This window comes from Phyllostomus hastatus, unplaced genomic scaffold, assembly GCF_019186645.2.
Source record: "Phyllostomus hastatus isolate PE091 unplaced genomic scaffold, TTU_PhHast_1.1 phas_scaffold_78, whole genome shotgun sequence".
NCBI classification, from domain to species: Eukaryota; Metazoa; Chordata; class Mammalia; order Chiroptera; family Phyllostomidae; genus Phyllostomus; species Phyllostomus hastatus.
This window is the reverse complement of record NW_025334041.1, coordinates 45108419-45131733: the sequence shown is the minus strand read 5'-3', so window position 1 is coordinate 45131733 and position 23315 is coordinate 45108419. Positions and strand designations below refer to the sequence as shown.

Below are 23315 nucleotides of genomic sequence, written 5' to 3'. Positions count from 1 at the left end.
TACTAGTTGGCACTAAGTATAGTTGATAAACTCAAAATTTTCTCTACTAATGGAAATTGCAACATTTTTTAACAAAATGAAGGAATTTATTAAATTATTTTAGACCTATTATTGGATTTCTGTAAATGCTGGCATGATTTTAGACTAAGCATATGCTAGTGCATATGAATAGTCATTGTAAAATACATAAATTTTCCTGGAATTTATGTTCCATGAAGAAGTAGTTGTGAAGTCTTACTATATGAAGGAATAGCATACAAATACCAACTATGTTGAGATACTTGTAGATTTGTGAAAGAATTAGGTGTGATTTAGAACTATGAAAATAGTTTATTTTTTTAGGTAAAAGAATTATTTCTTTCTATAAAGATTAAAAATGTGAAGGAAACATCCATTTGCTTCTGTTAAGTCTTTTTTGTCTTGGCACAATATACAGTTTTTTTCTTTTAAAAGATTTTATTTATTTCCTCTTTTAGAGAGAGGAAGGAAGGGAGAGAGGGAGAGAAACATCAATGCATGGCTGCATCTCATATGCCTCCTACTGGGGACCTGGCCCACAACCCAGGCTCTTGCCCTAGACTGGGAATCGAACTGGCGACCCTTTGATTCACAGGCCAGCACTCAACCACTGAGCCACACCAGCCAGGGCAATATACATTTTTTATTATATAGAAAAAGTTTTACAGTCCCAGTGCACAGATTAACATTAAGTGAAATTAGAATTCACTCTCTTTGTTGAATATTCTTATTGTTTATTCAGAAAGAAACTGTTTCTCTCTTACCTCTGTCACTATAAAAGACAGTTGCTACTTCCTGCTTTATGAAATCTTGCCTAGATGTAAAAATGCCAGCTTAGTATTTTCAGATTTATAATTATTAGTACAAACCTAATAAAAATGTAAGGCTGATAGGATTTGAGAGCCTTAGACTTCTTGCATTGTGTTACAAACATGAGTGTTATTTTTTATTTAATGTATTATGAATTGCTATAATGGAAAAATTTAGGAAATCAAGAGTAAATAAAGTTAGTGGTCTTTTTTTCCCTCTCTGCATTTCTGAAAAGAATAAATTACTGAAAAAGTTGAATAATAGGTTAAGAGAAAGTACTTGAATACTAAAGGTAGTATTTCAATTGCTTAAATGATTTTGTTCCTTTTTTAAACAATTTTTAAAAAGATTTTACTATTTTTTTAGAGAGGGGGGAGGGGAGGAGAAAGAGAGGAAGAGAAACGTTGACATGCAAGAGATAACATGGATCGGTTGCCTCTCGCACACTGCGCAAGCAGGGACCTGGCCTGCAACCCAAGCATGTGCCCTGACCAGGAATCAAACCAGCAACCTTTCAGTTCACAGGCGGGCACTCAATCCACAGAGCCACACCAGCCAGGGCTAGATAATTTTGTTCTTAGAGTAAAATTGCCACACTGGTAAATGATGCATACAGGCTTGATATTCTTTGAATTGGAATAAAAGTCTTTAGTAATTTGAATTTTCTGAATTTAATAATTTTAATTTAGAATATTTTCTGATATTTAAACTAAAAACTTTCATATCAAGCTTCTTTAAAATTAAAAATCATATTTAGAGGCTTTTTATTATAATAGTATGAATGTACAGTAAAAGCCCCTTTGCTGATATATTCTCAGAACACCCCAGAAACTTTGTTTGGCAGAAAGAAGGAAAAGAAGTCTTTGAGATTTCAGTAAATTTATAATAGCTGCTCCCAAATTATCTTTGTTTCTTTTTCAAACCAACAATTTTCTTGGCCTCTCTTACCTTATTTCTAATATCAGGTAACATCTTTTGCCTGCTCGGGAACAGAGAATAAGACAGTCTCAGGACCCCGTAATATATATGGACAATTAAAGATAATTAAGCAGGAAAGTCAGTGATGGAAAAAAAATAGTGCCTCATAAGAGTAGACTATCTAACAAAAAATTGAGACATCTTCTTTCTCAGACTTCATCATAAGGTTCAAAAGAAAACTAAAGTATCTACTGCATGTTGACAGCCTACATACGAAGACAAAGCATTGGGGGTGGTGTAGGCATTACAGAAAGAGGTTAGGGTGAAATAAGTAGAATTGCCTGGAAACAAAACTTGAAAGCAGAATTTAGAATTTCAAAGACTGACATATAATTAGAAAACAGGACGATCTTGAGTAATGTTCCCAAGGTTCAGAGAAAGAATAGATAGATGCCTGATTTCCCTAAGGAAGAAAGCAGAATAAATGTACAGAAAAAATAATTGCAAGTAAGTAGAAAACTTAACCTGGTTTGTAAAAAAGTGTGTCTTGAGATTGAGAATATTTATAGTCCTGTGATTTAGGTTTCACTGCTCAGCACACACTTGCAATTCAAAAGGGAACAATGTTTAAATTAAGCCGGACCTGCACAGAATCTGTTCTACAAGTAAAAGTGAAAGAGTAGTACAAAGAGAAGCTCATGGCTTTCCCTCATGCCTTGGCAGTGGAAGTGGCATGTGGCCATTTTGTACAGTGCCCAACCATGGTGAGATCATCACACCTCCGAACCGTCCGGTGTGACTTAATTACTGTTCCTGGCTACATAGCCTTCAAGACTCATAGTCTGACTCTCACAGAGTTTTGTGAGCTACCTAATAACTTTTAATAAATTCTTTTTTGCTTAAACCAGTTAAAAGGTGAAAATGCCTCTTCTTGAGTGTTAGTGGAGAAAATAATGTACTTGACTATAAGGAAAATCTTGGAACTCAAAAAAACAAAAACGTACATGTCAGTTCTTGCAGTATATGTAGAAATTGCTAAGTTGAATATGCCCAAAACACATTTGTACAAAAATGTTCATAGCAGCCTTATTCAGAATATCCCAAAACTGGAAACCACCTGAATGTTCACCAATAGGTAATAATAGGTAAGCAAACTGCATTCTTACGGCGAAAGGAGTACTCAGCAGTTTGAAAGAGGACAAATTACTGATACACGAGAATGGTGGTGAATCTCAAAACACTGCACAAAGAAGTCAGACAGAAAGACATAGTATATGATTCCATTTACATGAAGAACATGGAAAAGTTATCTATAGTGATGGGAATCAGAAAGTGTTTGCCCCAGGTGGTATGGTGTAGGATTTGACCGGAAGAAGTTACAAGAGAACTCTGTGGGGGTGGAAATGGTCTGTATTTTCTTTTGGGTGGTAATTACATGGGTGTATACAATTGTCAAAACTAATTGAACCGAGTGCAGTCAGCACTCTGAATCTGCATGCTTCACATTTGCAAATTCAACCTCAGGATAAAAAAATCCCAGGGGGAGCAGGAGGATTACGTTGTTGCTGAAGTGTGCCATGTAGTTAAGCCTACCATGGTTGCATCTGTGCTGGACACGCACAGACTTTTCTTGTTGTTACTCCCTCAACAGTGCAACATACAACAATTTACATGGCATCTCCATTGTATTAGGTATTGTAAATAATCTAGAAATGATTTAAAGTATACAAGAGGATATGTGAGTATTACACCATTTTATATAGGGAACTTGGGCATCCTTAGACTTTGGTATTAGGGGATTGGGGAGGTCCCAGAACCAATTCCCTGCAGGTAATGGAGGGACAACTGTAGTTATAATCTGAATATTTTATTCTGTGTAAGTTTGATCTCAATTCAGTAAAGTAGATGTGATTAAACAAACCACAAAAACAATCACTTGGGAAATTGAATATATATTCTTTTGGACATAGACAAATGTAAAAATTGTATTAGTAGTTTCTTCTTGCGAAAGTACAATCACTGCCTATCAAAATTTAAGGGGTGGCAACTAGAGCTGTACCATAAATAAGTTCATTGCCCTAAACTATTGTTACTTTTTTAAAAGTGGGGAAAAAGAATATCTCTAAGGAACATGGAGGAGAAAAATAAAGGAAATAAAACTGTGTGCAAAAATGGATTTATGAGAGCCAAAAAGTAATAGTGAAAAACAGAAAAAAATTTACTGTATATTTTAAATTGAGAACTATTAAATGTAATGCATTTGAAAATTTTGATAAGGTTAACTTTTTTTTTAATTGAAGAAGAAATTGTATGAGTTAGAAAAGAATTACCTCCTTAAAAACATTTTTAGGCTCTGGTGATAAGTGAATTATTTCAGATATTTAAGGGATTGAAAATTCTGATGCTGAACTTCAACTGTTTTGGAACATTTGTTTTTGTGAAGTTAGTATACTCCTAGTATGAAAACTTGGCACAGAAGGAGAAAACTATAGAGGCAATAAAAGGTCATGATTGCTAGGAATAGGGAGGAATAGGCAAACAACAGGATTTTTAGGACAGTGAAAATACTCTATAATAATATAATGATGGATAGATATAATTGTACATTTGTCCAAACCCAAAGAATGTACTATATCAAGAGTGAACCATAATAGTAGCTGTGCAGTTTGAGTGATTATGATGTCAGTATAGGTTCATCAGTTGTAACCAACTGCTCAGGTGGGTGATGGCGATGGGAGCATGGGGAGAGGCTGTGCATGTAGGGGGGCATAGGAAATCTCTTTGCCTCTTAATTTTGCTGTAAACCTAAAATTACTCTGAAAATTAAGTCTTATAAAGATTAATTAATAAATTTTTAAAACCTGGTGAGGAGAGCTTTAAAAAACTACAAGCAGCCTGGCTGGTATAGCTCAGTGGCTTGAGCATGGGCCTGTGAACCAAAGGGTCACTGGTTCAATTCCCAGTCAGGTTACATGCCTGGGTTGTGGGCCAGGTCCCCAGTAGGAGGTGCGCGAGAGACAACCACACATTGATGTTTCTCTCCCTCTCTTTCTCTCTCCCTTCCCCTCTCTCTAAAAATAAAATAAATAAGGAAATCTTTAAAAAAAAACTACAAGCAAATCTCATCCATGCATGTCATACAAAAAAGAAAAAGAAAAAATCCCCAACATAATAGCAAGTTGAATTTAATAATACATTACTAAAAGAATTATGCCTATGGACAAGTAGGATTTCTCTCAGGAATCCAATTTAGGAAATATATTAATATAGCTAAATCTATTTATGGCCTAGATAGTATTATGTGATTTTCTAAGGAGATATCCACTTCTTTTTGGTAAATATTATAGAACTTGGAAAAGAAATGCAATTAATTCTCTACTTTGATAAGTGTTTCAGACCCACAGCCAACAAACTTAAACATGTGGTGTTGGTGATATTACCATTAAAATCTGTGGGGGAAGCTAACCTACCCATTATTTTTTATGTGGTGTTGTGAGTGTGGGTCAGTGAATTAGATATTAAATAAAAGAAAACAATTGGAAAGAAGGGAAGAAATATATCTTTGCAGGCAATATAGGACCTACCTAGAAAAACAAAGTTGTGTCAAGTGGTTTAGTTACAGGAAAAATGTGCAAAAATAATGTGCAGATTTTGAAATTCACCATCAAATATATTGGAAAACTGTGGTCATTTTAAAGTAAATTCTGAAGCAAGAATAGGTCATCAGAAACCAGCCCTGGTAAAATTTACTATGAGGTGTCATAAATCAGTAGAGAAGGGAAGGGTTGTTAGATAGGATTAGGACTTTGAAAAATGAGAACTTTAGATAAATTTGTTTGACTTATACAAAAGTTCCAGAAAGATTTAAAGAATTTTAAAAATTTTTCTATTCTAACAATACAAACTATTAACAAAGTTAGAAACATATCAAGCTTTTGGGGAATGAAGAGCCTTCTGAGTTTATAAGTACTGGAAGACGTTATAAAGGAAATGATCAGCAAGTATAAATAAAAATGACAATGTTTTTTAAAAACATAAGTTCATTTCCAGCAGCTGGGAAAGCATTAGCATTAACCATGAAGGACTGAGAGGCAGCACATAAGCACAGGCTGAGGAGTCAGGCTGCCAGGGTTGGAGCCAGATTTGGTCAGGACTTTGGACAGCTTGCAGTGGTTGGTTACTTAACCCCTCTGTGCCTCATGTTCCTCGCTTGTAAAATGGAGAAAATAATAGTACTTTGCTCATGTGATGATTGAAAAGATTAACTGATAAATCATGCCGTGTACATAGTAAATGCTCAATAGGTGTTAACAGCTAGCTGTTATTGTCAAGTGACTCACAGACTCAGAAGAAAAACTGACAACTTCTTCCTCCACAGATACAGGATAAAAAATAGAAACAAAAAAGAATTGTTGAGCATGAGTGATGATCGTAGTCTTAAATAATTACATCTAGTGCTGGTGGGGCTACAGTGAAAAAGATGTCCAAAGAGGAGTGTGAAGTGGTTTACTTTAGAAGGGACGTTGTTCCTGCATTTTCAATCGCTAATTTCACTTCGGTAAATACATCCTAAGAAAAAATCCTGAATATGGAAAAATACTTCTCTACAAAATGATTAAGTTAGGATTTTTAATAATGGAAAATTTGAAGCAATCTAAACACTCAGTGGTAGAGAAATAGTTAAATAAATTATGGTAAATCTACTTGAAATGCTGTACTAAGCACCAGCAATCATTTTTATTTTGAAGTTTGTAAGAACATGGAAAATGCAAATACTGTAGTGTTAGGTTGAAAAAGCAGAATATAAATTGGTGTATATATATGCATGATTATACTTAAAGTTTTTGAAGCATATGCTTAAGGGGGAAAAAGTCTGTGGAAATACACTAAAATGGTAACAGTAATCATATTCAGGTGCTGGCACTTTGGCCACTTAAAATAATTCTTTGTTTCTCTGTAATCTCCACACTTAATATAAGCTTATATTTTACCATAGGAAAAAGTACTTTTAAATTAGCACTGTGATTTTAGAGATGGTCTGTTTCGCTTGTCTTTACTTTTAGTTTTGATATCTAAAGGAACAAAGTATCTAAATCTGGCTTCTTTTGTAGATAAAGCCATGGTTTTAAAGCATCACCCAGACAAACGGAAAGCAGCTGGTGAACCAATAAAAGAAGGCGATAATGACTACTTTACTTGCATAACTAAAGGTAAGAAAATATTTTAGAGTCAGGAGTTTCTAATAATTATGATTATTCATTGCTGGGGTTGGGTTTCCAAAGTACACTGTAGTTCATTTAACTATATCATGACATATTAAAAACATTTTTAGTTACATCTGGTTATTTCTGGTAATCTTCCTGGGAGCCTCACTACACAAAGTGAGGTTCTCCTAACCAGCAGCATCAGCAGCACCTTGCAGCTTGTCAGAAATGCAGAAGCTCAGAGGCCCCACACCAAACTTGCTGAATTGGAATCTGTATTTTAACTAGATCACCAGATTACTTTTTTTAAAATATACATGTAGAGTGCCATCCAGTAGATCTGAGCTAGGGCCTTGGGTTCTGCAATTCTTTTATATATTTTTTTAATCTTTTATCCTCACCCAAGCACATTTTTTCATTTCTTTGAGAGAGGAAGGGAGAGAGAAAAACATTGGTACAAGAGAGAAGCATCAATTGGTTGCCTCCCACACCTGGAGTGGGACTGAACCTGCATCCTAGGTATGTGTCCTGACCAGGAATTAAGCCTGCAACCCTTCCATTACTGGGCAATGCTCCAACCAACTGAGCCACACTGGTCAGGGCACCAGGTGATCTTATGAGAAGCTCATCCTAGGTTGATTTATATGTGTTATATCCAATGATGAAAATACTAAGATTTTTCTCCATTTCAGATAATAGTACTTTATAGGACTAAACTGTTCCTCAAATGTTTGGCTAATTTACATCAAGATGTTGTTTATATCCTAATATAGGCCCCACTACTGTTTATTGCTATTTACATAGCCATATTACATATTTACATATCCTCATTAAGCAGATTAATATAGGTACCACCATTTCTAAATGTTTCCTTAAATGTGATTTTACATTTCAATGCTAATTGTTAAAAAATTGTATACAAACTTTTCAAACTCATTGGCCCACTCTTACACACAATGTTCAAGATGCCTAAGGTCTTTTGATCTTTCAAAACCTTGGGATCCAACAGTTAATTTTCTAACAATTCATTTTTCTTCAGGGGATGAGTATTTTTTAATAATGTTTTTATTTTTTAATTACACTTAACATACAGTATTATATTAGTTTCTGTTGTACAAAAGGATAGACATTCATATAACTTATGAAGTGATTACACAAATAAGTTTAGTACCCATCTGACACCATACAGTTATTACAGTATTACTGTCTGTATTCCCTGTGCTGAACTTTATGTTCCTGTGACTTCTTTGTAACAACCAATTTGTACTTCTTAATCCCTTCATCTTTTTCACCAATCTCACTAACCCCCTATCTGTCAACCATCAGAATGTTCTATCTCTGAGACTGTTTCTACTCTGCTTCGTTGTTTATTTTGGTTTTTAATTTTGACGTATAAGTGAAATCATAGGACATTTGTCTTTCTCTGACTTTTTTCACTCAGCACAATACCCTGTAGGATTATCCATGTTGTTGCAGCTGGCAAGATTTCATTTTTTCTTTTTTTTTTTTAATGACTAAGTCATCCCATTGTACATATACAGTATTCTTCTTTATCCATTCATCTACTGATGGACACTTAGGTTGCTCCCATATCTTTATTTTTTCTCTTTCTTTCGTTCTTTTTTTTTTTTTTTGAGAGAGAGAAGGGAAGGAAGGGAGAAAGAGAAGAAGAGAACCATCAATGTGTGGTTACCTCTCATTCGTCCTCTACTAGGGACCTGGTCCACAACCCAGGTGTGTGCCCTGACTGGGAATCAAACCAGTGACCCTTTGGTTTGAAGGCCTGCGCTCAATCCACTGAGCTACACCAGCCAGGGCTCATGTCTTAACTATTGTAAATAATGTTACAGCAAACATATGGGTGTATATGCCTTTTTGATTTACCATATTTTGCCGTGTATAATGTGCACCCATGTTTTTGGCCCAAATTTTCAGGAAAAAAATCTTTTGTTTTAATTTTTTAATCATTTATTTATTTATATTTAGAAACAAAACTGATTATCGTATTCCAGGGAATCTCTTTATCTGTCCTTCCATTCTAAATAATAACTTTGCTGGGTAGAGTAATCTTGGTTGTAAGTCCTTCCTTTTCATCCACTTTGAAGATTTTGTGCCAATCCCTCTGATCCACAGAGTTTGAAAAATCAGCTGGGAATTATAGGGGAGCTCCCTGTAGGTAACTAACTGCTTCTCTCTTGCTGCTTTTGAGATTGTCTTTAACCTTTGGCACTATAACTGTGATATGTCTTGATGTGGGCTTCCTTGCCTTCATCTTGTTTGGGACTCTGCATTTCTTGGACTTGGTGTATTGTTTTCCTTCAGTAATGTAGGGAAGTTTCCTGTTGTTTTTTAATAGGTTTTCAGTTTTTGCTCTCTCTTTTCCTTCCAGCATCCCCATGATGTGAATGTTGATGTCCTTGAGGTTGTCCCAGAGGCCCCTTAAACTATCTTCAGATTTTACTTATTTTTAGAGAGGGGAAGGGAAGGAGAAAGACAGGGAGAGAAACATCAGTGTGAGAGAGAACCATTAGTAAGTTGCATCTCATACGCTCCTGACCAGGGAACAAACCCACAGGCTTATGCCTTTATCAGGAATCAAATTAGCAACCTTTAGCTTTTCAAGACAACGCCCAACCAACTGAGCCACACCGGTCAGGGCCATCTACTTTATTGTTGATTCCCTGTAATGTATTCTTCATTTCTGACTGGTTCTTTTTTATGTGTTCTGTGTCCATTTTTATGTTTCCTATCTCTATGTTGTTGAACTTCTTACTAAGTTCATTTACTCTTCCCCTAAGATTATTGAGCATCATATGACCAGTGTTTTGAACTCTGCATCTAGTCAATTGCTTGTCTTCATTTTGTTTATTGCTTTTTCTGGAGTTTTGTTCCTTCACTTGGGACATGTTTCTTTCTCTCTTCATTTTGGCTGCCTGCATGTGTTTGTTTCTGTGTTTTAGGCAGAGCTGCTACATGTCCTGGTCTTAGTAGAGTGGTTTTATGCAGTAGGTGTCCTGTAGGGCCTAAGGGCACACGGCCTCTTGGGTCACCTGAGCTGGGCATTCCAGGTGCAAGACCCATATGAGCTGTGTGCACTCTCCTGCTACAGTTGAGCTTTGATTGCCCTTCGCACCTTAGTGGGAGGAATTTACCTCCATCTTAATTGGCTTCAGTGACTGGCCGTGACCACCATGGATATCTGCTGTTCAGGGGCTCACTCTACAGAGCAGGACCGCCTTCAGCAGGGGTCTGGTGCCTGATGAGTTTGCCCTTGAGTGTGTTGTTCAGGGAGGTGGTTAGGTGGTGCTTCAGCATGATCTGAAGCTGTCCACTAGGTTAATTGATTCTGGGGCCTCCTGGGAGGTTCAGTCTGAGGTCAGTTGCCACCTGTGCCTTGTCCAGAGCAACCTGGTATGGGCTGCAAAGCGATCTGCAGGTGGCTGCTGGGCTGGGAGGTGCTGGGAGAGGCCAAGCTGTGAGTGTACTAAAGCTGGTCTAGGACCACTTCGCAATATGTATGAGGTATGTGGAGGCTAGGTGCTGCTTGTTTGGGTTTGTGAATCTTTGAAATATTTTAAGAAAGTCCAGAGCATGAGCCAAGACAAGCTGTTTCTATAGAAAAGCCACTGGAAACAACTTGGGTGGGCCTGCGAGTTGGGTGGGGCAGGATCTCAGGGATCACCAGGACAGGGAGAACAGTGTTGCCAGGTTGATAAAGACTCAGAAATGATGCCTACCTGCTGACTCTGTGGGGAGAGGCCTCAGCAAAGGAACAATGGCCTCTTCTAGCACTTCTGTCAGGGAGAAAGCTGCCCCTTCAACCTTCACCTTGATGCTGGACAATTCAGGTCCTCCCTGTATGTCTCTGGTGTCTTTTGAGGGGCTCAGAGCAAGTGAATCCATGTAAGACTAAAGGTCCCATGTGTGGGCCCTTTAAGAGGAATTGCCTAGAATCCAGAAGCCCAGAAGTTATGGGGACTTCTCTTTCTGGCACTGGAACCCTGGGCTGGGGGCCTGGTGTGGGACTGGGACACCCCATTCCTCCTGGGAGGCCTCCACAGTGGAGAGATACTTCTTCCAGTTTTAATCCACTACATGTGGGTGTGGGACCAACTCATTCGGGGTCTCTATCCATTCTACCAGTCTCAATGTGGCTTCTTTATATCCTTAGTTATAGGACTTCTGTTCAGGTAGATTTCAAGCATTTCTGAATGATGGTTGTTTTGTAACTTAGTTGTAATTTTGTTGCAGTTTATGGGAGGATGTGAGATCCATTTACCTACACTCCCATCTTGACCAGAAGAGCCACTTAAGGAATTATACACAGTAGTGCTAGAGTTTTCCTTACCTAAATCAGTTCTACTCCCCAAGCACACAAAATGTTTAAATATGAAAAATAACTTTTTTAAAAGGAAGTGTTTATTTTCTCAGGAAAAAAAAATGTCACAGTACTGTAACCTTACCATTTTTTCCTCAGCTTATGAAATGTTATCTGATCCAGTGAAAAGACGAGCGTTTAACAGTGTAGATCCTACTTTTGATAACTCAGTTCCTTCTAAAAGTGAAGCCAAGGACAATTTCTTTGAAGTGTTTTCCCCAGTGTTTGAAAGGAATTCCAGGTGAGTTAAGGTGTCCCCTTGTGATCTTTATGCTCTATTGCAGGAATTTTCAACCTTTTTCAGCTCATGGCATCCATAAACTAATTACTAAAATTCTACAGCACACCAAAAAATATTATTTTGCTGATCTGACAAAAGAATAAGTATAATTTTGACTCATTCACACTGGATGGCTGTCGTTGTGTCAGCTGTTGTCATTTTTAATTTAACAACCTAAGGGAAAAGAGGTCAGTGCCATAGATTTAAATAATCAGGTATTGCATGTTTTAAAAATTCTTGTGGTGTACCGGTTGAAAAATCACTGCTCTGTGGGCCCGCCTCTTGTAGTCTCCAGGTTTCTGTTTTGCTCTGTAAACAAAGTTTATCCTTCCATAGTGAAATTCTTTTATAAGTCATGGCATGTGTTTCTTTTATGTTTCCTTTGGGGGACAGAACTGACTTTATGTAGAGTCATACTGATACTTAGGTCTCAGTAATTCCTCTTTTTTTTTGCTTCTCCTTTATTATTAATGGGTACATTACTCTATTTGGCCCATTATCATTTGAAAAAGAGCTTTCTTATTTTAACATCTTATTATGAGGTTCTCTGATGAAGGATGACTTATGTTTAAGATTAAAGCATATGTAGTTTATTTCATTTAAATCAGTTTTTACATAGGATATCCCAGTATTCTAAATTTTTTGGTTCCATCTGCATTGAAAAGTTTTTACAGAGTACATCTTGACTGCACATTGGAGTTACCTGGAGAATGTGAAAAAGTTCTGGTACCTGGGTTCCATCTAAAGAGATTGTGGTTTCAATGAAATTGTTTTGGAATTCATATAGGGTTTTTATGTTCCCAGGTGATTCTAATGTGCAGCCAAGTTTGAGAACCACTTTGATTAGCCATTTGGTATGGCCTGACATTTCTTCCAGGCTTTCTTCTCACATTTGTTTTTTAACAGTGCTGAAGGTGGTGAAAGAATAAAAAAGCAGTATACTATTTGTTAATGGAATGATTTTATAGAATGGAAAATATGTCAGTAAGCAACCTTAGGATCCTTCATTATGTGACGTATGTGCTAGATAAAGTGCTGAACCTAAAAGTCGTGCCTCTTAGGGAGCAAATGGTAGTAATGAGGGAATGGAACTCTGTCTCCTCTGTGAGTATTAACAATTTTTAAAAGCTAGGCCTATGTAGGTTGCTTCTGTACTGCCTGTTTACAGGCAGGAGCCAAGTGAGTTTGGAAAAGGGGACCTTAGTGCCTACTTTTCCTAGCCAGCCCTGGGCAGCTGCTACAACCCTACAACTTATAGCATTAAAGATAACCTGATGGTTAAAACACCATTTCATTATTTTCTCTCCCATCCACCTTTGTCCTCTGTTGCACCTACATTGTTTCATAATCTTCCAGCTCTTAATCTTCCAGCTTTATCTCTTAGTCCTAGAGGGTCTAGGAGAGGGAGATTTGGGGGATTAATAAAAACTCTTATTGTTTTTTATAAATTCATTTGTTGAACTTTTGTACCAGATTTTTAATTGAATTTTTCTTTCTTTTAATATTTCAGATGGTCAAATAAAAAAAATGTCCCTAAACTAGGCGACATGAATTCATCATTTGAAGATGTAGATGCATTTTATTCTTTCTGGTAAGTAAATACACTGATTTTATGATGCTGTCATTTTTTAAAAAAGCATATGTGTTCAGTAAGTACTTAATTGACTCTTCATAAATTAATTAAGGTATGGGAGAGCCTTCACTGAACAAAAGCACTTTTTCAGAAATTAATGCATATTTTCACACTGTTACCTCCTATGTGATATTTAGACTTTTAGGATTTTTTAATGTTTTCTATTAATCAAATTTCTAGATATCAAACACACTATAGTGATAAAAAAATGGAAATTGAGAAGTCATTTGAACTGAATAAAAATAAATACATATTCATTTAGCTATCTTGCTATTAAAAGTACTTAGGTACATGTGGAGGAAACAGTACTATTTGTCTCTATAACTAATTTCTTAATTTTTAATAAGCACAATATTCTGTGGTTATTTTATATGTGCTGTATTTTCTCATTAAGTATCTGGTAAATTGAAACATAAAATCACTGTAGAACAAAAATGATTAAATTTAGCTCTATCAGTTATACTTGCTTTTATGCTCAGAAGATGCAAACCAGAGATAAATAGCCACTACAGTGGTTACTTTAAGACTTGACAGACTAGCAAAGGTGGAGGCAGGGAAAATTTAACAAGTCCCCAGCAAGGGAGAAACCTAACAGAAGGAATAGCAGGGAGGTATGATTTTGATCAGGGGAAATGATAAGTATATTTTAGATTTTCATACCAAATACAATGTCATTTTAAAAAGAAGAAAGATTTGAGCATAGTGTTAATTCAGTACCAAAAGAGAGTGGATGGATTTATTAAAATGAATTCATCCACTTGCCATTAATGTTTTTAAAATTATATACCTCTAAGTTAATTTTAAAAAGTTTATTTTTTCTTGTTTGATTTTACTTCTGCCTATAGGTATAATTTTGATTCTTGGAGAGAATTTTCTTATTTAGATGAAGAAGAAAAAGAAAAAGCAGAATGGTATGTATATAAATCATTAATAAAGGAAGATATTTAGTTAGTTTCTTGGTATTTGTGATGATGTAAAAATATACTACATATATTTCCTTTTATATTTTCTCTTTGTGTATTCTTTTTAAATGAGCTTTGATATTTTGAGACCCTTCTCACAAGTTAAGCTAAATGAGCCCAGATCAGTTGTCAGGTAAGATATACTTAAGAAAATGTCAAGGAGTAGAATTATCCAAAAAGCTCAATTCAACAAATTCTTTTTCTTCTGGTTGCTTAACCTACATTTTATTTTAATTTTTCTTGGGACATTTGGTTGACATAAATATTCCAAAAATATTAACCCAAATTAATTATAAGTAGAATCACACTTTAATGTTAATAGTTACATAGCATTATAACTTTTTCAGACATTATTTACATATAAATTTATATTATATTTTTAGTCTTACCTATGAGCAGTATTTTGTTTCCAATATTTTCTATTTTATAGTCGCGATGAAAGGAGATGGATTGAAAAGCAGAACAGAGCAACAAGGGCACAAAGAAAAAAAGAAGAAATGAACAGAATAAGAACATTAGTTGGTAAGTATAATTTATTTTCTTAAGTTCTTTTTTTATTATTATTAAGATTTTTATTTACTTTATTTATTTATTTATTTTTAGAGAGGGAAGTGAGGGAGATAGAGAGAGAAACATCAGTGTGCGGTTGCTGGGGGTCATGGCCTGCAACCCAGGCATGTACCCTGACTGGGAATCGAACCTGTGACACTTTGGTTCGCAGCCCGTGCTCAATCCATTGAGCTATGCCAGCCAGGGCTAAGTTCTTTAATTAAATGTTAGAAATTCAAAAGATTGAACTTTTTTTCTGGTAGATAATGCATATATCTGTGATCCAAGAATAAAAAAATTTAAGGAAGAAGAAAAGGCCAAGAAAGAAGCAGAAAAGAAAGCAAAAGCAGAAGCAAAACGGAAGGAACAAGAAGCTAAAGAAAAAGTAAGATGACATTTGATAAAGTTAGAATTCAAATGTTCATAAAATAATTTTCCAATCTCATTGAAAAACTATAATGTGGAAGCAGAGAATTAGGTGCTACTGTGAATGAATCATAACTTGTACAATTGCTAGAGGGATCTTCCTTACTAGTAAACTTTTGAGCAAAAACATGATGTCATAAAAATTTCTTTAGTACCGTGCTTATTTCTAATATGTGTCTTTTATTTCTAATCAATGTTTGTAGAACTTTACCAGTTGTGTTTCCCCATTCAACCTTCAGTCTTCATTAAGTTTGACATATCACCTTTTTTATAAATTAATTTATTAAAAGATTGCATTTTTTAAATAAGATTATAGAGCATTTGGGAATTCTAATTTTCTTATTAAAATGATTTTACTCCCCATTTTAAAGCAAAGACAAGCTGAATTAGAAGCTGCTCGATTAGCTAAAGAGAAAGAAGAAGAGGAAGTTAGACAACAAGCATTATTGGCAAAGAAGGAAAAAGATATTCAGAAAAAAGCCATAAAGAAGGAAAGGCAAAAACTTCGAAACTCATGCAAGGTATGTCAGGCTGACTGAACAAACTAGGTAACAAATAAATAAAGTTGCTGATTAAACTTCAAAATATTTCTTTTTTTATATCATGCAAATCAAACTGTTGTACACATTTTATCTCAAAATGTAAATGTTTTTAAATTCACTTTTTAAAAATTTCACGCATGCATATTTCAGTATGCAACTCTGATTTTTTTTATCTAAATATGCCATTTTCAAAGCTAAGAAACTTATTTAATATTCTAATATTTGGTCTGTAGTTTCTTGATTATCTGAGCAATGTCTTTTTATAATTGGTTTATTCAAGTTAGGATCTAAATAAGATATTTGCAAAGGCTTCAGTTTTCTGTTGGCTAATTGTGGAGCCTGATGACAGGCTCCCTGTATCACCATCTTCCCTCCTTCCTCCAGTGCCATTCATTTGTTAGAGGAACCGTATTGTTTGTTCTGATAATGTGCCACAATTTGCTTTTGACTGGTCGCTTTCTTAATTGTGCAGAATTAATTCTTACCTTAGAAAAGGTTATTTTGGAAGTTAAACCTTGGTGTTTTTAAGAATTTAAAAGCTTTTATTTTTATCTAAATAAAGGGGTAACATTTAGGTGAGTACTGATAGTTTGCATTCAAATGTATTTTTCACTTAAAAATATTGATCAAAAAACCCCAGAAGTTTTCAAATGTGATTTTGTCCAAGAGATGTTCTTACATTTAAAGTGGTAGAGTCAAAGACCAGTACTGTTCCTTATCAGAAAATACAAAATATTTTCCTCAGATTTTACCTAGAAAATTGTTTTGAGAAGGATGCAATATATCGTAGTGGTAAAGAGGATTGGCTCAGGGCAAGCAGCCTGGGATCTAAGTCCTTCTCTTCTTAACTATCTGTGGCCTTCAGGCTGTTGCCTCAAACCCCTTTGTTCCTCAATTTCTTTACCTACACAGTAGCTGAAATAATATCTAGTGATGGAGCTGTGAAGATTAAATGAGATCATTTACATGTAGTGCTTGGCACATTGGGCATATAATGTGAAAGCAAAAAAAAAAAAAATTGAAAGGCCAATCAGAAAATAAAAAGCTTGAATAGTTCTTAGAGATGATGCATAAATGAGGTTAAAAGTTCTGGCATTTGGTAACTTTGTTTTATTGCCCCTTTCCAGCATGAGTTCAGTTATTCATTTATCAAATATCCGGTGAGTACTTATAATGTGCCAAGCAGTTATAATTGATGTGGATATAATGATGACACAGTCCTTGACCTTAAAGGAATCTGCTGGTTAATGATGGAGAATGACAAACAGCTGTTTCTAACACTATAAGATGAATAGTAGGATGAGAAGGTACCAAAAAGGTAGTCAGGGAAGGCTTTCTGGATGTAGTAGGATTTAATCAGGTAAAGCAGAAGGTGTGAGGAATTAGCAATAAGATATCACAGAGCATTGAGAGAATGTAGTGTTCCAAAGGAATGGGGTTTAATGAGCCAGAGACCACTCAAGAGGTAAGGAGGAGCCAGATTTTGAAGGACATTATATGTCTTGCTAATTTAATCTGATGCTGAGTTGGTTTTAGTCAAGATGTGTAGAGAAGACTAGTGTTAGAGAAACTAATTGGGAGACTTTCGTCATAATCCAAGTGAGAGTATTATGGCAAGAACCTTAGTGCCATAGAGATGATAGGAGTAGAAAAATGTAGATGAAATGAACCAATATTTAGGAGACAGAATAGGCTGCTACCTGTTGGGTATTAATTATATGTTGGAGGTATTAGAGAAGGAGTGAGGGTTAATATATGTCTTGGTTTCTTGTATGGGACACTGGCTGGATGACAGTATAATTCAGTAAAATAGAAAACAGAGGAAGAGGTGAAAGCTGGGCGAGATGATGATTTCAGTTTCAGGCCTCTTAAGCACAGTGAGGCATTCAAATGAAGATAAGTGACGGGGTGTACAAGTCTGGAGTTCAAGAGTGGGATCACCCACATCTCAGTGGCACCGGGAACCTTGTGAGTAGATGAGATCACCCAGGGAGACAATACAGTGAGGAGAATGGAGGGTGGAACTCTGGCAAACTGCAATTCTAAAGGTACTAACAAGGAAGAGGAGCCTGAAAGAAGTGACCCAGACAAGTAGGAAGAAAATCAGTAGTGCTTTTGGAAGCCTAGGGCAGTGTGAACAGTAAAAGACGAATTGGAACCTTAGTGAGAGCCAAACTACATGCATTACGGAAGCAAAGAAAAGTGAGGAATGGAAGGCATTAAGTGTCAGCAGCATGGGAAGTACTTTCCAATTCTTGTATATCCAGATACATCACAATGTTCCATTCTAAGCATAATCTTTAATCGAATTTTTCTGATACCTCCTATTCTTTAACACATTACCTTTTCCTTTAGTTTCAGTAAACTTAATATTTCCAGCTCTGGTCAGGTGGGTCAGTTAGTTGGAGTATCATCCTTTTTGTGGAGTACACGAAAAGGTTGCAGGTTTGTTCCCCAGTCAGGGCATGTACAGAAGGCAACTGATTGATGTTTCTCTTTCTTTCTCTTTCCCTCTTCCCCTCTCCCCCCACCCCTTCCTCTCTAAAATCAATAAAACACATCCTCGGGAGAGGATTAAATAATAATAATAATAATATTCCAGGAAATTTTATAGTTCGGCCCACAACACACTACTTAGAATAGGCAGCTTAAAGGGATTTTAATTTGAGTCATATAAGATTTGATTCTTAAGTGGTTCTCAGAAGAATATTCTGACTTTTATAATATCCAAAGTTCTTCTGCACCATCACCTTTTTTGTTTTGCTCTCCCACACACTTGGTAATATCTTTTTTATTGCTAGGAGGTCAGGAAAAGCCCTAGGAGGTACCCTGGAAGTGTGGTTGTTGATGGTCAGAAGACGATATGCTCCCCTCATGAACCTCTTGAGAACTTTGTGCTTTTTAATTGTGTCTATGGATGTATTTTTGAGTGTCAGTAGATACAAGATGAAAATGTTTATGTTTGTGCTTTTAGACCTGGAACCACTTTTCTGACAATGAGGCAGAGCGGGTTAAAATGATGGAAGAAGTGGAAAAACTCTGTGATCGCCTTGAATTAGCAAGGTATAACTATAGAACTAATACTGAAATCTTCTCCTGGGCTTAGGATAAAGTTTCATCCCTTCTTTCCCCTTAGTTTACAGTGCTTGAATGACACACTCACATCATCTACAAAAGAAGTAGGAAAGGCTGCTCTGGAAAAACAGGTAATAGAAGAATATATCACTCCTACTTTGTATTTAGCATATATTTCTGCTTATTGTATTGCTTTCACCTCAGTATTTCCCCACCTAACATGTAAGTTACTACCAGGGCAAAGAGGGCATTTCTCTTGGGTCCCTCCTCTGCTTTGCTTACAGTAAGTGTTATTGTTGATTTAAATTGCATTTAGTGTATATGGTTATAATGTATAATGTTTGATTTATGTTATCCTAACACATTATTCATAGTTTTTTTAAATCATTCTTAGCAAAAAATACTTGTCTTGACTATTCATTGAATATTTTTGTAGGATAATATTTAGAACCAAAAGATATATTTGTTCTGTCTAATCTCAACATTTTATGGATGAGAAAAGAGGCCCAGAAATTCAATTCAGTGCAATAAGTATTAGTACCTACTATACATAGCACTGTGCCTAGGTGATCTGTCAAAATGCCTAATGCTATGGCTGCCACAAAGGAGTTCAGGAACAATTAGGCTGAAGAGAAAAGGCCTAAGGACCAAAAAATGAGGGGCCCACAGTAAATGCTGTAGGTTAGACAGGAAGTGCCAACCCCTGGTTAGAGTGGTCAAGGAGGGCTCAGTGGAGGGTTTGAGCCAGCCTAAAAGGATGGACAATGTGAAAAATGAAGGTCAGGGCAACAGCATGAACTGTAAAATATAGGGAGCAGTAGGAAGTTAGGGGGAGATGAAGTTGGTTAGGAAAAGTAGCACCAAGTTAAGCATGTTTTTAATACCATGATGGCTGGTTTCCATTACTAGAGATCTTTGAGTAGGAAAGGGTGACCACTGCACTATTAATCTTTGATAGGCAGGACACATTAGGTAAGTGTAAGTTACTAGTTATAAGACTCTCACTGGAAGGCTTGGACTGGGAGAGTAATGATGGGAATCATTGGAATTGTTGGGATTTAGTGACCAGTTCTGAGGAATTTAAGTGAGGAAAGGAGTCCAAAAGGACTCCAAGAGAGCATCCCACAGAAGCAACAAAGTCACGTAAAGGTTTTCTTTTTTCACTTGTGCATGTCTGACTACAGATTGTAAGTAACATTGTAAAGGGTAAAACCTCAAGTTAAAACAGAGACCACTTTACTGTGCTGTTACCTTTTTGTAGAAAAATAATTGAAATTATCTGCTGAAAGAGTGGGTATGAGCTTAAAGGTTTGAAATGGCCTCGTGTGTGAATAACCCAGTGATTGGAGGCTTGACAAGTGGTGTCCAAGGCAAGTAGAGGTCACATGATAGAAATAGAAGGTGGGTCAAGCAAAGGGTGGTTTTTGGTTCCTTAAACAGAGTTTGGCCGCCCATAAGCCCGAGTGAAAAGCTGATGCCAGTCTTGGGGTTGCCCTGCATCGTTGTCAGGACAATACTGAGAGTTGAGAAGAACCACAGACCCCACCCAGAAAAGGAGTGTAGAGTAGCAAGATGCTTTAAGTCCCTGGCTTACCTATTATATTTGTGTAGATAGAAGAAATAAATGAGCAAATTAGAAAAGAGAAAGAGGAAGCTGAGGCTCGAATGAGACAAGCATCTAAGAATGCAGAGAAATCAACTGGCGGAGGTGGAAATGGCAGCAAAAACTGGTCAGAAGATGATCTGCAATTACTAATAAAAGCTGTGAACCTCTTCCCTGCTGGAACAAATTCAAGGTGCTAATTTTAATTAAATTTCTCTTCATTGCATACTGGAGCCTGGGGATAATGTAGACAAATATCCAACTAACAGCATTGGTTATAGCAGGAACTTCCAGAGATAAGCTTCAGTCTGGACAGACTGTCTTCCACTAAATTCTGTGCCACAGTGGGAAGTATGAAAGGCAGAGTGTATTTTGAACCTACTAGTCTTAACAACTTACACCAACACACACACACACACAGCAGGATGCTTCATCAGTATCTGAGGAAGTTAAAAATTATGAGACAAACCTTGGCCGTTATGTTGGCTTATTCCGTCATGGCTTGTATTAGGGACTAGAGTTTGTGTCAATATTAATTCATTGTTGCTTCTCACTTCAAACCTGAGCTTATTGCAAAGTTTTGACTTTAGAACTTAAAGAAGTCTTAGAAATCCAGGCTCCCTCATTTATAAGATCAGGAAACTAAAGCTGTTTTCAGGGTCATTTATCTCCTAAGTATGTGTACAAATGGTGGGATACACAAATGTGAGGTTTTATTTCCATTGATTTGTACACAAAATCTTACAGAAGCAAAAACAATAGGCAATAGTGATAATTAGACCACCAATTTAGAGCTAGGTCTATAGATTTGTAGTTGACCCCTCTGCATTAAAAATGTAAGGGTCAGCCCTGGCTGGTGTTGCTCAGTGGATTGAACCAAAGTGTCGCTAGTTCGATTCCCAGTCAGGGCACATGCCTGGGTTGCAAGCCAAGTTGTTCCCCCAGTAGGGGGCATGTAGGAGGCAACCCACACATTGATATTTCTCTCCCTCCTTTCCTTCCCCTTTCTCTAAAAATAAATAAAATATTTTAAATAAATAGAAATGTGTCATTCTGGTTTTTGTTTTGGAGGTTCTTTTCCTTAACTATCATATTGATTGCTCTAGATGGGAAGTTATTGCTAATTACATGAACATACATTCTTCTTCTGGAGTGAAGAGAACCGCCAAAGATGTTATCAGCAAAGCAAAGAGTCTTCAAAAACTTGGTGAATTACAGTTTTGTTTCTTTGATACCTTGAGTACTTTAAAATAATCTGTACAAGTAATGAAAGACTAAATGAGGTGATCTGTAATATATTTAAATTTTTTCATTCTTCAGACCCACATCAAAAAGATGACATAAACAAAAAGGCTTTTGATAAATTTAAAAAAGAACATGGAGTGGTGCCTCAAGCAGACAATGCAGCACCTTCTGAACGATTTGAAGGTAATTAAATTTTTTCTGTAAGTAGAAAATGCTAGCCATGTATCCACACTGTGTGAAGATATACAAGACCTAAGGTCTGTGTTCAGAATGATTGGGAAATAGTGTTAAGCAGACTGGAAGGTGTAAAGCATGCATTTCAGGCGAGTCATGAATTTAGTTAACACTACTGAGAAGTGCAGTTCTTCCACAGTGTCCTTAGGGGAGGGGTGTATTTGTTTTGTTCACCAGATTTTACAAATCACTGCTGGCAGATATTGGGGCAGTTGAAATTGGATAGATCTGTAGACCTATCCTGACTGAAAAGTACACTGTAACTAAGAAAATGATCGTGTTTTTATGGAAGAACTTAGAAATAAAGGGACAGCATGTCTGCAGCTTACATAAATGTGTATATAGAAAGATTAAGCAAGTATGGTGTTCACATATTTGGAGTCAGGGTAGAACAGGTGGGGATTCTTTATACTCTTCTGAAATTATTTCAAAGTAAAAAGTAAAAAACTGTTAGGGTGCTGAGATTGTCTTGGCTATTCTAGCTAATTTGATTGCTCTGGACCAGTGGGTTTCAAACGGAAAATCATGACCTAGCCTCCCTAAGCCTCCTTCATAAGTGGGTTATGAAATATATTTAATGGGTCATGAACAGAAGGTGTCAGAGCTTATTACACCCATTTTATGAGTATTTTTTTGCGGAACTTTTGTCATGTATGTGTGTTGTGGGATGTGACATTTTTTTCTGTTGAGTTTCTGAGCAAGTTTGAGGAAGTTGTTTCCCTTCATGCATTTGTGAGCCACCAGTCCTTTCTTTCCTAAGCTAATCTTGGGTATGCTTTCCAGGTCACCATTCCAAATATATATTTTGGGATTAGCTAATAGCCTTGACTTTTACATGTTAACCCGGCCCTGTCCTCTAGTCTGTCACACTTTTCCTGTGCTCCTAAGACTGGTTCATTATCCCAAAATTTCAGTTTGAAAATATTGAGACTTACAATGTTCTATAAAGAGGAAAAATACATCCTGCAGTTGCAAAAATCAGCTGTTTTTTGGGCAGTCTGGGTTGGGCATCATTTCGGCTTTTTAAGTTAAGCACCAAAGTGGAAGTTCCGTATAGCTGGAGGGGCAGTTTTTAGTTTTTTTTTCTTCTGCTCCCTTACGCCTTCCACAAAATAGCAGACAACATTCAGGTGTGAGCACACTGTTCTCAGCCCTTTCTTCTCAGGCTTGTTTCCATGTGGGAGGCAGCCAGTCTTCTGTGAGAGGGGTGACCCTGTGAGGGCAGGAATGTGGGCATGACTCCTCTTCACCTCTGATGGGCCTAATGGACAGTCTCCTCTCTAATTGCACCAGTAAGCAGCAAGCTGGCACCGATTTTCCTTCTTTCTTTTTTTTTAATTTTATTTTTGGAGGGAGGGGGAGAGAAACGTCAATGTGTGGTTGCCTCCCACACGCCCCCTACTGGGGACCTGGGCCACAACCCAGGCATGTGCCCTGA

The 23315-nt window shown here is 36.6% G+C and overlaps 1 protein-coding gene across 2 annotated transcripts in view; it reads left to right on the top strand.

Moving 5' to 3' along the window:
- DNAJC2 (DnaJ heat shock protein family (Hsp40) member C2) overlaps positions 1–23315 on the top strand; it is a 33373-nt gene that overhangs the window by 8020 nt on the left and 2038 nt on the right. For both annotated transcript variants that reach the window (XM_045827730.1, XM_045827729.1), the window contains exons 4-15: positions 6858–6956; positions 11428–11569; positions 13119–13199; positions 14087–14152; positions 14634–14725; positions 15016–15137; positions 15550–15699; positions 18695–18783; positions 18857–18926; positions 20407–20591; positions 21505–21605; positions 21719–21826. In XM_045827730.1, the coding sequence (XP_045683686.1) occupies positions 6858–6956; positions 11428–11569; positions 13119–13199; positions 14087–14152; positions 14634–14725; positions 15016–15137; positions 15550–15699; positions 18695–18783; positions 18857–18926; positions 20407–20591; positions 21505–21605; positions 21719–21826 (1305 nt within the window). The remainder of the gene's footprint in view (positions 1–6857; positions 6957–11427; positions 11570–13118; positions 13200–14086; positions 14153–14633; positions 14726–15015; positions 15138–15549; positions 15700–18694; positions 18784–18856; positions 18927–20406; positions 20592–21504; positions 21606–21718; positions 21827–23315) is intronic.